Source organism: Cnephaeus nilssonii, assembly GCF_951640355.1.
Source record: "Cnephaeus nilssonii genome assembly, chromosome: 9".
In the NCBI taxonomy this organism is placed as follows: Eukaryota; Metazoa; Chordata; class Mammalia; order Chiroptera; family Vespertilionidae; genus Cnephaeus; species Cnephaeus nilssonii.
Genome location: NC_137080.1, coordinates 58801918 through 58817877, shown reverse-complemented (window position 1 = coordinate 58817877; position 15960 = coordinate 58801918). Strand labels below are relative to the sequence as shown.

The window sequence follows — 15960 nt, the reverse complement described above, 5'->3', positions numbered from 1 at the left end:
GTGTAAGAGTAAGCCTTCGCAGCCATGGTGGCTGCCTCAACCCCTCCCTCACAGCTGCGGTGGCTGCCTCCATGCGGCTGCAGCCCTGGCTTCCTCTAGAAGGTCGTCCAGAAGGATGTCTGGAAAGTCATTCCGCTGTTGGGCCGTTCAGTCAATTTGCATATTACGCCTTTATTATTATAGACTTAGAGGACCAGCGCATGATATCGTGTGGGTAGGGTCCCTAGGGCCTAGCCTCCTGCGATCAGGGCCATCTTCTGTCCGTTGGCCAGTCCCCAGGCCGAATGCTGCCTCTGCCACCAGGCTGTCAGGTCATTGGGATCACCAGTTCATCCCTGGCTGCTCGGGGGCTCAGGCCTGTGGGAAAGCGGCGCTGGCGACTTCACCTCCATGCACATGTACTGGGCCGGCCGCTGATGGAACGTGCTGCCCGCTCCGGGTCACTCACGCAGGCGCCGCCGCCGCTGCCGCCGGGGCTTGAGGCGCTGACGGAAGCTGTGGGGTGCACCTGTGACCTACCCACCCCAGCGTGAGCGGCCCCGAGCGGGCAGCGCATTCCATCAGCGGCCAGCCCTGTGCACATGCATGGAGGTGAAGTCGCCGGCACCCGCTTTCCCACAGGCCTGAGCTCCCGTGCATCCAGGGATGAGCTGGTGATCCCAACGGCCTGTCAGCCAGCCTGGTCCTCCCGCCACCCACCCCCATTCCCCCGTTCACCACTGCTGATTCATCGGAGCCTGTGGGCCAGGGGCAGGGACCAAGAGGTCAGCCGCAGCCCACTCACCAGTCCCCAGTCCCGCCCCACCCCGCTCACAGGCCGGGGGCAGGGGGTGGGGGGAGAGACCAAGAGGTGCTCAGTACATCTCATGGTGACCGGTCATTTGGTCATCACAGACACTGCTTTACTCCTGTATATGTTATAAATCTGACGATACACTGTTATTACTGTTTTTACTTTAGTTATATTTTAATGAGATTTTTTAAAATAAAAATATCTTGTCTATTTTCCATTTTCAGTGTTCTGTACTCTTTATGTAGGTTCAGAATTTTTCTGCCTGAAGAACATGCCTTAATGTTTCTTGTAGTGCAAGTCTATTAGTAATTTTTTCAGTTTTTGTATGTCTGAAAAATTCTTATTTTTCCTTCATAATGAAAGATATTTTCATAGGGTATTCAAGTCTAGGTTGATAAATTTTTTTCTTTCAGTATATAAAGCTATTTCTGCAAGGTCTCTGGGCTTACATTATTATTTTGTTATCCTTATCATGGTTCCTTTTTATGTAATGTGTTTGTTTGTTTTTAAGTGCTTTTAAAGATTTTCTCTTTATTACCAGTTTTGAGTAATTTAATTATGCACCTAGGTATAACTTTTATAAAGTTTCTTGTGTTTGGGACTTGTTGTATTTCTTCAATCTGTTGACCTACAGTTTTCACCAAAATAGGCCTCTTTTTTTTCCTACAAATATATTTTTCAGGTCTTTCTTTCCTCTGAAAACTCTAATTACATACATTAATCAACTTTAAGTTTTCCTATAGCTCATAGATGTTTTGTTTTATTTAAAAAATATGTATATAAACTGAGTGGCCAGATTATTATGATCTCTGAATGCATAATAATCTGGCCACTCAGTGTATATCCTATATAATAAAAGACTAATATGCAAATTGTCCCCTCAACCAGGAGTTCAACCAGCAGGCAGGCAGGCCGCCCAACTGCCCATGTCCCCTCCTCCTGGCCAGGCTGGCTGGACCCTCCCCCACACGCATACACACTGAGTGGCCAGATTATTATGCGTTCAGATATCATAATAATCTGGCCACTCAGTGTATTTTTATTGATTTCAGAGAGGAAGGGAGAGGGAGATATAGAAACATCAATGAGGAAAGAGAATCATTGATCTACTGCCTCCTCCATGTCCCCTGGGGATCAAGCCAGCAAGGAGGCATGTGCCCTGGCCAGGAATCTAACCCTGACCTCCTGGTTCATAGGTGGAAGCTCAACCACTGAGCAACACTGGCCAGGCTTGTTTACTTTTTGTGTGTCTTTTTAGTTTGTGTTTCTTTTTGCACAGTTTTTATTGCTGTTTTCAAGTTTTTGATCTTTTATTCTCCATTGTCTAATCTGCTGTTAATCTTATCCAGTCTTTTTCATTGCAGGCATTGCCCTTTTTATCTCTACTTGTTAATTTTGGATCTTCTCATATACCCCACATCTATGAACTATAGGAAAATTTAAAGTAGATTAATGTAATTGGAATTTTCAAAGAAAAAAAAGGAGACCTAAAGAGTATATTTGTAGAAAAAAGAATTGGTGGAACAGTAAATGCATTCCTACTAAAGGCAGTGTTATATGCTATGGTGCAAAGGTGGTGATTAACCAATCATTTTGCTCTGCTCAGGTGAAAATACATAGCCAGCAGGTATGTAAACATTCACTAAGTAAGGGAGGGCTTTCATGGTGGCTAGCCAGAGCTGAGAAGGCGAGGGTTCTAAGAACAGCTTTGGAGTTACCAAGGGACAGCTGCAGGTAGTTTCCAACACACACACACAACCAGACAACTGCCCTACCAGAGCGTGTGTCATGATGATGCTGGTACAACAGACTTCTCGTTGCCTTAGATCGCAAAGCCACTTAGCAGAGCCCCGCACAGGGGTACATTACCCAAAAGTGACCTTTCTCTGATGATTCTTGAGCCCTTACGTGAGACAGGCTCGGAGGATGAGGGACTGATGAGCAATCGTGAAGGGCGAGTTCTGCGCACAATTCTGACCAAGGACAGGCCTTGGCTTGGAGGCAAGCATGGGGTCACTTAAGGGCAGTGGGAGGGCACACGTGGGAGCTCTGACACAAGGCACTGCGATTCTTGAGCTGGCAGCAGGGCTGAAGGCAGCGCAGTGAACCATCCTTCCGAGCCGCATCCCCCCCGAAGCCCGCAGGGAGGAGCGTTGAGGACAAAGGATGGGGTGGCGGTCAGGGAGAAGGACTTACTCTCTGGGCACCTTTCAGGTCCACAGGCTGGGAGCAGGGTCCCCGCCCCAGTTTTCCTTTCCTCGGGTAACTCCGCCCAGGAGTGGCTCCCGCCGGGACAAAAAATGTGGTTGGTTAAACTGGAAGGTGCAGGAGAGCCGGCCACCTGGCGTCTGCGCACAACCGGCAACCGAGAACCCCGCGCAGCACCGGAGGAGCCCCCGCAAGGACCCTCCCTGGCCGGGACGCACGGGTCGTAGAGGAAGGGGCGGTGCCGACGCACACGAACCAATCACGACAGACGCTTCCACGTGACCCCCATCGACCAATAGGCGGTTGTGGCATTAGCAGCGGGGAAATTCAAAAGTGTTTTTTGCGGAGTGGGGTTCGGATTCCTTCTTTTCTCCCGGCCACGGCTTTCGGGCGGTGAGTTCGGCCTCGCGAATGCATCGGGGAACGGCGGCGGCCTGTGAATAGGGCGGTAAGTGCTGGGGGCGAGGCGGGGGCGGCCGAGCCGGGGAGACCGCGTAGGGTGCGGCTAGAGGAGCTGGAGGGGGACGGGAGGCCTTGCTGCCTCTGCCAGCCCGCAGGGTGTTGCCGGAGAATTTGTTGAGGATCCCGGAAGCCAGAGGTGGGTGTGGACCACGCTGGGGAGAGGGCCTGGCGGGGCGCTTGGGGAGAGTTTGGACACCCGAGATCGTCTCCCAAAAGACACTTCCTCTCTCGTGTTGTGTTTTAGCACGGGGAGAGGAGATGGTGGCTGTGTTCTAACAGTTACCTTTCGAACCTGACTTCAAGAACCAGTGAATCGCCCCTTTTCCCTGTGAAACTCGAGGTCACTGGCGGCATTGATATCAATGACCCTGGGTTAGCGGGTTGATGTTTGAGAATTACACAAGATGAGATCGACAGGAAGACAGCAGACACTTTGTTGACCAAACACCACCACCATGCAGATGAGCAAGTGCTCAGTATTGTATGAATACAGTAGATTCTTGATATGAGAGTAGTTAAATTAGCACATCAGGATTCTGCCAGCAATGCACAAGAACAAGCCTGCTGATATCCCGTTTATCAATAAAGGGCTGTGATGCTAGAGTCCTTGCAGTGTATAGGTTTGCTCACATAAAGCAGGTGACTTAAAGAATGGTTATTCACATTACCAAAAGGATTCTTCGCATGTCTATAGGTAGCTACCAGAATCCAAACAAACAGTCCATCACATTTTCTTAAATGACAGAATTTGCAAATGGCCCAGAGAAAATAATTCTGGAAAAAGACTGAAAGGAAGGCATTCAGTATATAGAAGAAAAAATGTAACTTTTGTAAGGAGGGGCAGCAATTTCTGTTTTGTGCAGTGGAAGTTCTGTTAGGAAGAAAATAGTAACTAGCCTATAGGTAACCTTGCTGACAAATGTCAAATATATGCATTTTTATGCACAGAGCTTCACAAATACTACCTCCATTGGTGTTAACATGTGTTCACATAGTAATACTTTAGTCTTCTAGGTTCTAAAAGGCTAGTAGCAGTGTTTTCTTCTCTTTAATGCTAGTTAATATAGGAATTATGACTAGTTCAATATTTTTCCTTAGAAATGGAGGCCGAGGATTTAAGTGGCAGAGAATTGACAATTGATTCAATAATCAACAAAGTGAGAGATTTTAAAAATAAATTTAAAAATGAAGACCTTACTGATGAGCTAAGCTTGAATAAAATCTCTTCCTCTTCCGATACCACAGGTGAGTTTATTTTTTTGAGTGCCCTTTAAGGTAAAGGAATAAAAAGTTAACTACTGTATGTTCACATAATGTACTTTTCTCAGTAATTGATACTTACCAAATAGAGTACTGTACACACACTCTATATTTTAACCCTTTTGTCTGGAAATAGTCCCACAATATTCAAAAGAAAACAAAACTTATCCTTTATTACAGTGTACCTAGAGGTAGTTTTCTTAACTCTCCAATTATTGTCAGCTGTTATTTCTGCTGATATACGTGCTATTAATTGATGTACTATTCTTGTTTTCATTCTTTTTTTGCTGAAAACAGAAAGTCTCACTGATCTTATGAAAATTATGTATAATTTAAAATCAAACACCCAGTTTTTGATTTGGAGAGTCTTCCTATTACTCCCTTGACCGTTTTCCCCCCCTTTCTCCTGGCTTCCCTGCTATCTCTCCCATATGCAGGACCAGCTCTTTCTCTTACCCTCTGCCATAAATGAACACCACTCCCCAGATATCTGCTTATTCTTAACTCTTTTAGGTCTTTGTTCAAATGTCAACTCACCCGTTTAAAATAGTAACCTGCAGGGGTGGGAATCTGTCCTCTTTTTCTCATTCCTGTTATTATATTTCTTCCTAGCACTAATCACCTTATATCTGACTTACTCATGTGTTTATTGTGTATCTCCACTAGAGTGTGAGCTCCCTGAGGACATGGTTTTTATCTGTTTTGTTACGTTTACACAGCTTAGAATGGTGCCTGGCACATAGTAGGCACTTAAATATTTACTGAATGATGAATGAGTGAAAGTGCCCAGATTTTAATACCCAACCTTTATGAAAAGTATTAGCTCAGAAGCCTAATTTACTACATTCAGATTGTTGAGGTCATTTGAAAACTGACCTTTAGATAAGTTTGTCGTATCTATTCCAAATGTTATATGGATGAAGGATTGAAAATAAATGGAAGAATCTGTAATTTCTTCATGATAGCAGATCATATTTACTTGAAACAACCTCAAAACCAATCATTTTGATGGTAAGCAAATTCTTAGTAGAATACCACCATATTTTATTATGTGTATTTAAAAAGCGCTATCAAAGCTTGTACACCAAGTTAGATGAGTCCTTATTTAAAACCCTCAGCTTACTCAAACTTGTAAATACTTGACATATATTGGTAATTGGGATGTACAACATTAGATTAAGGATTGAGGAAGACTCAAAGATGCTTAAAACCATGGTTTCTAGATGAGAAGAACTTATTAAAGCACTATGCTGTATGTAATGTTTTTAGGCAGCAAATAAATACTAGCACAATAAATACAATGCTTCAAGTGTTGAATGAAGGTAGAATAGGATACTCAGAGGCATGAGGACTACATCTGCAAAGACACTGTTTTTTAGACATTTGTGCAAACTAATTTGTTAGGAAAGCAATGGGAGTCAAAACTGGAAAATGAAGTTAAGAGTAGACTAGATTAAATTAAAGATAAGCAAAATTATGAATGTGCTATGTTTTAATAGAAAGCAGAAAGTAATTTTGTTAGCAAAAGTAAAGATTTAGCCCTTGTCAAAGGTAAATGAAACCGATGGAAGGAAATAGTTTCCTAGAATTTAATCATGTTCACTAGTGATTAAAGTATCGTAAACGGGAGACTGACATTAATCCAAATTGTCTTTTTATTTATTTATTTTTTATAATTTATTGTTGAGAGTATTACATATGCCCCCCTATTTTTCCCCATTGACCCCCCCTCCAATCAGCCCCCTTTTCCCCCCTCAAGCCTTCAACACCCTATTGTCTGTGTCCATGGGTTATACATATATGCATATAAGGTCTTTGGTTGATGACCTTCCACTTCTCACCTTCCCTCTGAGATTCCGTACTCTGTTCCATGCTTTCGTGTCTCTGGAGATAATGTTGGATTAAAACAGGTTACAATAGAAATGGGTTAATACAGTGGTCGGCAAACTCATTAGTCAACAGAGCCAAATATCAACAGTACAACGATTGAAATTTCTTTTGAGAGCCAAATTTTTTAAACTTAAACTTCTTCTAACGCCACTTCTTCAAAATAGACTCGCCCAGGCCGTGGTATTTTGTGGAAGAGCCACATTCAAGGGGCCAAAGAGCCGCATGTGGCTCGCGAGCCGCAGTTTGCCGACCACGGGGTTAATAAGTTTCTAAGTTTTTAATGAATAAGTCAGTAATGAATTTTCTAAGCAATTTGGTACAGGTGGTGGTGAGAGCCTTAGGTTATCTTTGAATAGTTAGGATATTAAAGTAGAATTATGCTATTACAGCATAAAATTTTCTTAGATTACATATGGTTTTTTTAAAGCTACGGTACTTATAAATAATATTTATTTCCAATTTTTTCCCTTCAAAATTCTTAACTTTTTAGAGTACAGTATAACCTCATTAAAGATATTCATGCAGTAAATAAGTTGCTGATATTTACACAAATTGTTAAGGTTTTAAAAAGAATTTTAAGGAGTTTATGTACATTGATATTGAGAGTATAACTATAATTTGAAGGAAAAGTGCAATTTGGCATTTGTTTTTATGTCTTTCTTTTGTTATGGCATATTTTGTTTCTGTTATTCAGATAATTCAGGAACTGTTAACCAAATTATGATGATGGCGAATAACCCAGAGGACTGGTTGAATTTGTTGCTCAAACTAGAGAAAAACAGTTGCCCCCTAAATGATGTCCTTTTAAATAAATTAATTGGTCGTTACAGTCAAGCAATTGAAGCACTTCCTCCAGATAAATATGGCCAAAATGAGAGTTTTGCTCGAATTCAAGTGAGATTTGCTGAATTGAAAGCGTAAGTATTAATATTTTAACTACATTTAGCTAACTACATTACACAGCTATATTACAAAAAAGTAAAATGAAAGCACGTCAGGATTACTTGTAAGAAAATTAATATTTTTGACTAGATTTTTTTGCTTATAATTAGCAAGTGAATAATGTAAACTCTCTTTACTATGTACATATCTCAACAAGTTTCCTATTCTTAACTGCCTAAAAATATTTTTAAAAATAACCTACTAGTATTTAATTTTACACACAGGAAAAATGATACTCCATGGCTTTTGGAAAATAGAATGAAGAATCATCAAACTTAGGTAGCTGTGTCCTTTCTCTTAAAATTTTACTCTGAAATCTTTATTACAGTATTCAAGAGCCAGATGATGCACGTGACTACTTTCAGATGGCCAGAGCAAACTGCAAGAAATTTGCTTTTGTGCATATATCTTTTGCACAATATGAACTATCACAAGGTAATTTGAAATATCTAGTCCAAATTTTAAGTAAAAGATAACTTCCTTTGTAACTCATCCTAATATTACATCATATATATGAAGTAGGAATTTGAGGCAAAAGGTATGAAAGTTGGTCAGATGAGATTATGCGGGAAGAATCTCACCAAAATGGAAATGCAGAGAATATTTGTTATACTAGCTCTTCCACTTGTAAGGAGTAATCCAGGGAAATAAGCATGAGCATCATCTTTGTGTTTATTTAGATTCAGGAAAAGTCTAAAGGAAAGTGGCTTCTTCACTGAGTATTTGTGGGATGAAGGATATAAGATACTTAAGCTAGAGCTTGGATAAGCTTTTCTTATGTTATGGTTTCATAGCACTGAAATATACCTCAAACTATAATTGTTGCATTAATTGGTAGTTCCCCTTTAGAAAAAAGAAATTGTAAACAGCTGTAGAAGCTTTTATTTTTGCTCACCTGCTTCTTCATATTAATAGGACCAGGCCAATCTCTTCCTCAGACATTTTTAGCCTGGCCATTCAGTCTTCTTTCTTTCTCATTTTCTGGGGCCTCTGGATCTACCCTCAGTCTATCCTTTTAGCCACATGTTTCTATTTTCCCTCAGCCTTGTTTCTGCTCCATCCCTGATCCCATTTATCGCCAGATACACACATTATCACTATTGGTTCGGCTCAGCCAGAATCCCCATGATAGTGCCCAAAGCAGAGCTCAATAACTGGAGAGTATTCTCTAGGGTTGAGGTTGGAGAAAAGCATTGTGCAAACTCCATGCTTGTTAAAGAAAGTTTGGTCAGGCCTTTAAAACCTGTATCTTTCCTTCATGCTACCTAAACAATTTTTGAGATATTATGGCCTGTCAATAGCAACTATAAATTTTACATCTTCAGAACACATCCTATATAATCCTATATAATAAAAGGCTAATATGCAAATCGACCGAACGGCAGCACGACTGGTCACTATGACACACACTGACCACCAGGGGGCAGACACTCAATGCAGGAGCTGCCCCCTGATGGTCAGTGTGCTCCCGCAGGGGGAGCGCCACTCAGCCAGAAGCTGGGCTCACAGCTGGCGAGCACAGTGGCGGTGGTGGGAGCCTCGCCCGCCTCCGCGGCAGTGCTAAGGAGCCCTCGGAAGAACGTCCAACTGCCGGCTTAGGCCCACTCCGGGCCTCTAGTAAATATTGAAAATCTCAGATTCTGATCCGTAAAAAAGAAATACACTTTACCTATACCACTGCAATATAGTAATAACCTCAAGGTCAAAATTGTGATTATTTTGAACAGACTTGATGAATAGGCTTTCTGGAAATATGCAACATCTCTGAAATCTTATGTGTAGTTTGGTGTGTATGTGTATGTTCATAGGAGTGGAGGACATTCTATAGTTTTTATCAGATTGTCATAGGGGTCTGTAAGCTCTCTATTTACCAATTATCTAAGCATTTTTTTGTTTCCTATCCTAAAATGTTCAGTATCTCAATGCGCCCATACATGAAATTCTGTCACTATCAATAAATGTAGACTTAACCACTATGAAATCTTACCTAATAATAGACAAACATGTAAATTGACCGTACCTCCACTACGTCCACAGCCAATCAGAGTGAGCATGCAAATTAACCCAACAAAGATGGTGGTTAATTTGCATACGTACCTGGGTCCCGGGAACATCCTCAGCACCCATGTCACTCCGAGTTGGCCATCGGAGGGGCGGGGGCCCCCTGCCCAAGCCCAAAGCCTCAGGCTGAGCCGGCAATCAGAGGGGCAGGGTCCGAGCTGGTGATCGGAGGGGCAGGGACCCCCTCCTCAAGCCTAAAGCCTCAGGCTGAGCTGGTGATCGGAAGGGCGGGTCGGGGGGGGCCTGCTCAAGCCTAAAGCCTTGGGCGGAGGCTTTAGGCTTGGGCAGGGGCTGAGCCTGCGATCAGAGGGAAGGGGAAAAAAATCAATGGAAACATATCCTCAGGTGAGGATAAAAAAAGAAAGAAAGAAATGTCATATCCTATGAAAGACATATCTTGAAAATGCCTAAAGAAAGTTGTCATTTTTTCATGGTGAAGGGACTGGAGTCCGTGTTGATGAAAATACCTTGGTGTCTGCGGTGACAGGCAGTGGCTACAGCAGCAGGTGATGGGGCTGGCGCCTTCCCCTGATCAGCCCGGTCGCCTCCCACAAAGGGAGGCCAGACTGCGGCTTGGGAGCTGGCCTAAGTCGTCAGTAGGACATCCCCTGAGGGCTCCCAGTATGTGAGAGGGGGCAGGCTGGGCTGAGGGACCCCTCCCCAGTGCACGAATTTTGTGCAACGAGCCCCTAGTATATGTATATTCTTAAAACTTGTAAACTGTCTGAAGCTAGAGGCAATCTCTTAATCATATTAATACCCTAAGTGCCAAATTCATAGCATAGCTCAGTGGCTCCCATAAATGTTAAAAACACCCTATATAATAAAGAGGGAATATGCAAATTGACCATCACATCACAAAGATGGCAGCGCCCATACCCACAAGATGGTGGTGCCCAGTCCCCTTAGCCCCGCCGGAGTCCCCCAGTCCTTTCAGCCTTGCTGGAGGGGTGGTAGGTCGCGGTGCAGCCAGACCCGTCTGCAGCCCCCCAGCCGCCCGGGGCTGGCCCGAGGCGCAGGCAAGCCTCGGATGGTGGCTGCCTGGCCACCCGGGGCCGCCTGAGGCTCAGGTAACCAGGGCCGGCCAAGGCTTGTGCTGCCGGCAGTGGCAGCAGCAGGGGTGTGATGAGGGCGTCACCTTCCCCTGATTGCCAGGTTGCCTCCCGCCCCTGAGAACTCCCGGACTGTGAGAGGGGGCAGGCTGGGCTGAGGGACCCCCCTCCAGTGCATGAATTTTCATGCACCTGGGCCTCTAGTATTCTATAAGATATATAATGTATACATTGTAGTATTTATAAACACAATAGTATACTAAATAGATTGGGTAATTTTTCAGTTGAAAAAAATTTCTTTGGTAATTTATCTGTAGTCAGAAAGGTAATTATGGTAGTTATTTTTGCGTTGGGGTGGTGTAGCTAGGTCTGATAGCTAAAGATTAGCTATCATTACTTTATCATTACTTTTTTTTTCGTCACAAGAGTCTTTGATGGAGAATTCCCTTTAGCAAAAGATGTTAACCTTTTCTTAATGACTGAATGTCAAGAATGATCATTATTATACTGCATTGTAACAGATTGCTGCTCTTGGGACTATTATAATCTCTAGGGCTTAGTTTTCCCTTTGCCTAAATTCCCTGAGGGTCCTAAGGTATCTCCACTTTATAACTGCTTTGTTATACTTCTTTTACTTCTGAAAATGGACAGTGGTGATACACTAATACATAATTACACCAGTCACATATTATACAAGTTAACCATTTGACATGAAGTGTTTATCAAAATTGAGGTTGCTTTTTTGCTTATGAAATAAAGCTCAAGAGACTTGAAATGAGTGTTTTTGCCTAAAGCTTTTTAATTGTTTTCAAGGTCCTGACAAATAAGAATCTGGAGAGTGAAGATGGCTGCACTAAAATAGCAATAATTTTTTACTTTCTTAGGTAATATAAAAAAAAGTAAACAACTTCTTCATAAAGCTGTAGAATGTGGGGCAGTGCCACTACAAATGCTGGAAATTGCCATTCAGAATTTAAACCTTGGAAAAAAGCAGCTGCTTCCAGAGGAGGAAAAGAAGAGTTTATCAGGTAAATGTATTAATGTGTGCTGATACTTTTCTGCGGTTGATTACCTGTGAAAAAGGATTAAGGTTAGTATTTTATAGTGCTCGCTTCGGCAACACATATACTAAAATTGGAACGATACAGAGAAAATTAGCATGGCCCCTGTGCAAGGATGACATGCAAATTTGTGAAGCATTCTATATTAAAAAAAAAAAAAAGGTTAGTATTTTACAGAAAAACTAGTGGCCTGGTGCACGAAATTCATGCAAGGGGGGTGGGGTGTCCCGCTGCCCGGCCTGCATCCTCTCCAATCTGGGACATCCCTTTCGCAATCCGGGACCGCTGACTCCTAACCGCTCACCTGCCTGCCTGCCTGATTGCCCCTAACCACTCTGCCTGCCAGCCTGCTCGCCTCCAACTGCCCGCCCTGCCAGCCTGCTTGCCCCGAACTGCCCCCCCTGCCGGCCTGATCGCCCCCCAACTGCCCTCCCCTCCTGGCCTGATCGCCCCTAACCACCTCTGCCTTGGCCCTGCCACCATGGCTTTGTCCGGAAGGACGTCCTGGAGGTCTCCCAGTCTAATTAGCATATTACTCTTTTATTAGTATAGATATTGATATAGAATGGCCACAATATAAGTTTGAATTTCAGATTTAAAGGAGGTAAGGCATTTAGAAATAATGAAGTCTTTACTATTATGTGGGATATTTTGTTGTTGATCACACTTTCACTGGTAACACATTAAAAACAACTCAATCTAAGCAGGGGAATCACTTTTTGTGTTTGGAAATAGGGCTTGTGTCTTTACCCTGGGGAAACAATTATGTGATTATGAAACAGTTATTAAATATAGTTAGACAATTATCTTTGAGAACATCTTCATATCTGCATATCTTACTTAGGGACAGATCTATGAATTGACTTTAAATATTCTTACTTGTGAGATTACATTTTTGTGTATTCCATATGTCTTTACAAATTTAATCACAGTTTCAAACATTTTACAGCATTACCAGTATTAAGTGCGCAAGAATCATTCCCCAATTCACTTGGACATTTACAGAATAGAGACATCAGTTGTGATTCCAGAGGACAGACTACAAAAGCCAGGTTTTTGTACGGGTGAGGAAACTGAACCAGTATTTTAAATGCTCATCATACATTTATATTATTTATATACATATTTTCATGTAAAAGTGATAACAGTGTTTAGTAGTTAATGAAGATACATATTTTAATGTTATTTTTTATTTTTACAAATTGGGGGTATTTTCTTTCTGTTTAGAGAGAACGTGCCCCCTCAAGATGCAGACATAGGTCATCAAAATCCCTTAAAACAAATAAACAAAGCTAAACGGGTGAGTTAGTTTTAATTTACTTTGATTAAGCTCGTAGTGGTAAGGTCTTTGTTTATTTCCTCGTTGGTCACTTAATGTTTCAAAACATTTTTAGTCATGTCCTTTTGGAAGAATCCCAGTTAATCTTCTAAATAGCCCGGATTGTCATGAGGAGACTAATGATTCAGTTGTACCAAGATTTACAAAAAGGTATGTTTGGGTATAAGTTTTTGCTTTGTTTTCAAGATTGATGGCAAAATGGTCTTAAAGTCTTTTACTGCATAAGAGTAATTATGATTAAAATTTTATTTAGTACTAAAGGTTACCAAATCTCTAAATGTCAGGGACAAAGAAATGAGTGAAGAATATGACTATTTTGCCTTTTCACTTATTAAAATTATTCATTAACCCTGGTAGGGTTAGAGCATTGGGCCACACACCAAAGGGTCGTGGATTTGATTCCCAGTCAAGGGCACATAACTGAGTTACAGGTTCGATCCAAGGCCTCAGTCGGGGTGCATGCGGGAGGCAACCAACCAATGTGTCTCTCACATTGATGCTTCTCTCTCTCCTTTTTCCCTTACACTCTATAAAAATCAATGGAGAAAATATTCTCAGGTGAGGATTAACAGCAACAAAAGGATAACTTAAAAAAATAAAAATATTCATTAAAGGAACTATTAAAATATAGGAAACATAAAGGAAAAAAACGTTAAGACACCTGACGCTTAAGAGACTATGCAAACATCCCCAAACTCCTGTTGTTTGAACATTTCTCACTTAAATCAGTAGCCTTTCTGGTAAGAGTTTCTTCCTAGTGTGTAGTTGGAAGTCTCCATAGCAGGGGTGAAGGAAGTCTGGAAATGATTTTTTTTCCAGCCATCATTGGGAAGGAAGATGAATTCATTCATTTGCTTCAGAAACTAGGGGATCAAGAAGTGGAGCAGAGTAGGTAGAGATAAAATGTTGTTTATTACATCCAATGTATTATCCTTCTTCTTTCAGCTAGGGTGTTTATTCCCTTGAAAGAAATGAGAATCTAGTTTCTAGCTTAGCTAAGGGACTTCTGGCCTATTCCTAACTCTAATCACTATATAACATCATTTCTATTTGAAAAGTCTCTTTCGATTCCAGAGAATCATGTGGCAAGTAAACGTTAGAAACACAACTGATGGTTTTCAGTTGGTGTCTTCTAAAACTTCTATTATACTTAGGGTTCAACACATATTGATATTAAAAGAACATTTTGGTTGTCAGGTTGTCAAGCTCCAAAATGTCAGGTTAAGTTCCAGAATGTATTATCTTGTTACCTTCATTTCAAATATCTAGCTGAAGAATAGAGAGTTTCTCACACTCCCAGGAAAACAAAAACAAACCAGTTATTTTCCTGCTTGTTATGATAGACTGTATGCTAGGCACTATGGAGACCCATAGAGGGTTTATAGTCTAGTTTCTATCTTTAAGCTATTTGCCATCTGAAGTGAAGTTCTACCTATTGCTGTCCCTTTCTCCTTTCCCACCCACAATCACATCATAATTTCAGTTGTTACTTATTACATAATGAAGTATGTAATTACCTGCCAATCTCTATCACTTTTTTAAAAATATTTTTTTTATTGATTTCAGAGAGGGAGAGAGAAACAGCAATGATGAGAGAGAACATTGATCAGCTGCTTCCTGCATGCCCCCTTCTGGTGATTGAGCCTGCAACCTGGGCATGTGCCCCAAAGGAATCGAACTCTGACCTCCTGGTTCATAGGTCAGCATTCAACCACTGAGCCACACTGGCCAGGCCATCTGTCACTTTTAAAAAATATATTTTGATTGATGTTTAGAGAGAGAGGAAGGGAGAGAGAAAAAAACATCAATGTGAGAGCAGAACATTGATCAGCTACCTCCTGCCCAGCCCCCACCAGGGAATCCAGCCCACAACTCACGCATATGCCCTGACCGGGAATCATACAGGCAGAACAGGCAACCTTTGGTATATGGGACGATGCTCAACCAACTGAGCCACACAGGCCAGGGCCAATCTCTTATCAATTTTGTCATTGTTCAGCACATAACTTAATCACATTTGTGCTAGAATCATGCTATTTTTTAAAATATCTTTCCAAGAGATTTTTCCAATTAAAAAATGTGTAGTTAAAAAGCCAACTTTAAAATGGGAAAAAAATAATATATTGGAAACATTGACTTCAAATTAAATGTTAAAATTATTTTGTTTTGTGGGCAATAGACAGACCACTAGAACAGAATACCGAGAGGTGATTGTGCCTGGATCTAAATCAAGTGAGAATGATTCCTGTGAATTAAGAAATTTAAAGGTAATTCCATTTTTGAATTTTTATATGAAGCTAGGGTTCCTGAGCCAGGGTTCACGGAGCTTTTTCTGTGGAAGGCAACTGATAGTTTATATGATATCTTTAACAGTGTTCCTGAAGTTCCTAGAGATGTAGTACCACTAAGGGGAAGTGGTATAGAAGTCCTATACCCAGTCTTTCTCCAAGACTGAGGTGCAGATCAACTATTTTCTGGGATAAATGAAGTAACACTTCTTATGCATGTGCTTTAGCAGACTCGGTGGCCTGTGCTTGGGAATAGCTGGGGGAAATCATTCTCCCCAGCTTTAGTTTCTTGTGTGTTTAATCATATGATCTTGCAGGACATCTTAAACAAAAAAGGAGAGAATAAATTGTGATGGGAAGGGGTGAGGTCTTAGTCTGATGTGCTGATATGGCAGAGCAACATTGTAGACTTCAGCAACAAAGTTTTAGTCTCTGGTGCACTGATTTTAGGGGTTATACTATCCTTATTGTACTTGAGTTAGGCCCCTGGCACCATAACACAGGTCTTTTCAATTGTATACTCTTTATAATTCTTCTCTTTCATGGTGTTTGCTTTAAAATAATAATTTTAATTAATCACAACTATCTTAGAGAAGAATGCAGT

At 41.6% G+C, this 15960-nt stretch overlaps 1 protein-coding gene across 1 annotated transcript in view; it reads left to right on the top strand.

The window, feature by feature from the left end:
- The first annotated feature begins 3315 nt into the window (after window positions 1-3315).
- TTK (TTK protein kinase) overlaps window positions 3316-15960 on the top strand; it is a 39886-nt gene continuing 27241 nt past the window's right edge. Inside the window, exons 1-9 of the mRNA XM_079780371.1 lie at window positions 3316-3449; window positions 4562-4708; window positions 7308-7530; window positions 7884-7990; window positions 11553-11696; window positions 12679-12793; window positions 12957-13029; window positions 13124-13218; window positions 15248-15335. Coding sequence (XP_079636497.1) covers window positions 4564-4708; window positions 7308-7530; window positions 7884-7990; window positions 11553-11696; window positions 12679-12793; window positions 12957-13029; window positions 13124-13218; window positions 15248-15335 — 990 coding nt within the window. The 5' untranslated portion in view covers window positions 3316-3449; window positions 4562-4563. The remainder of the gene's footprint in view (window positions 3450-4561; window positions 4709-7307; window positions 7531-7883; window positions 7991-11552; window positions 11697-12678; window positions 12794-12956; window positions 13030-13123; window positions 13219-15247; window positions 15336-15960) is intronic.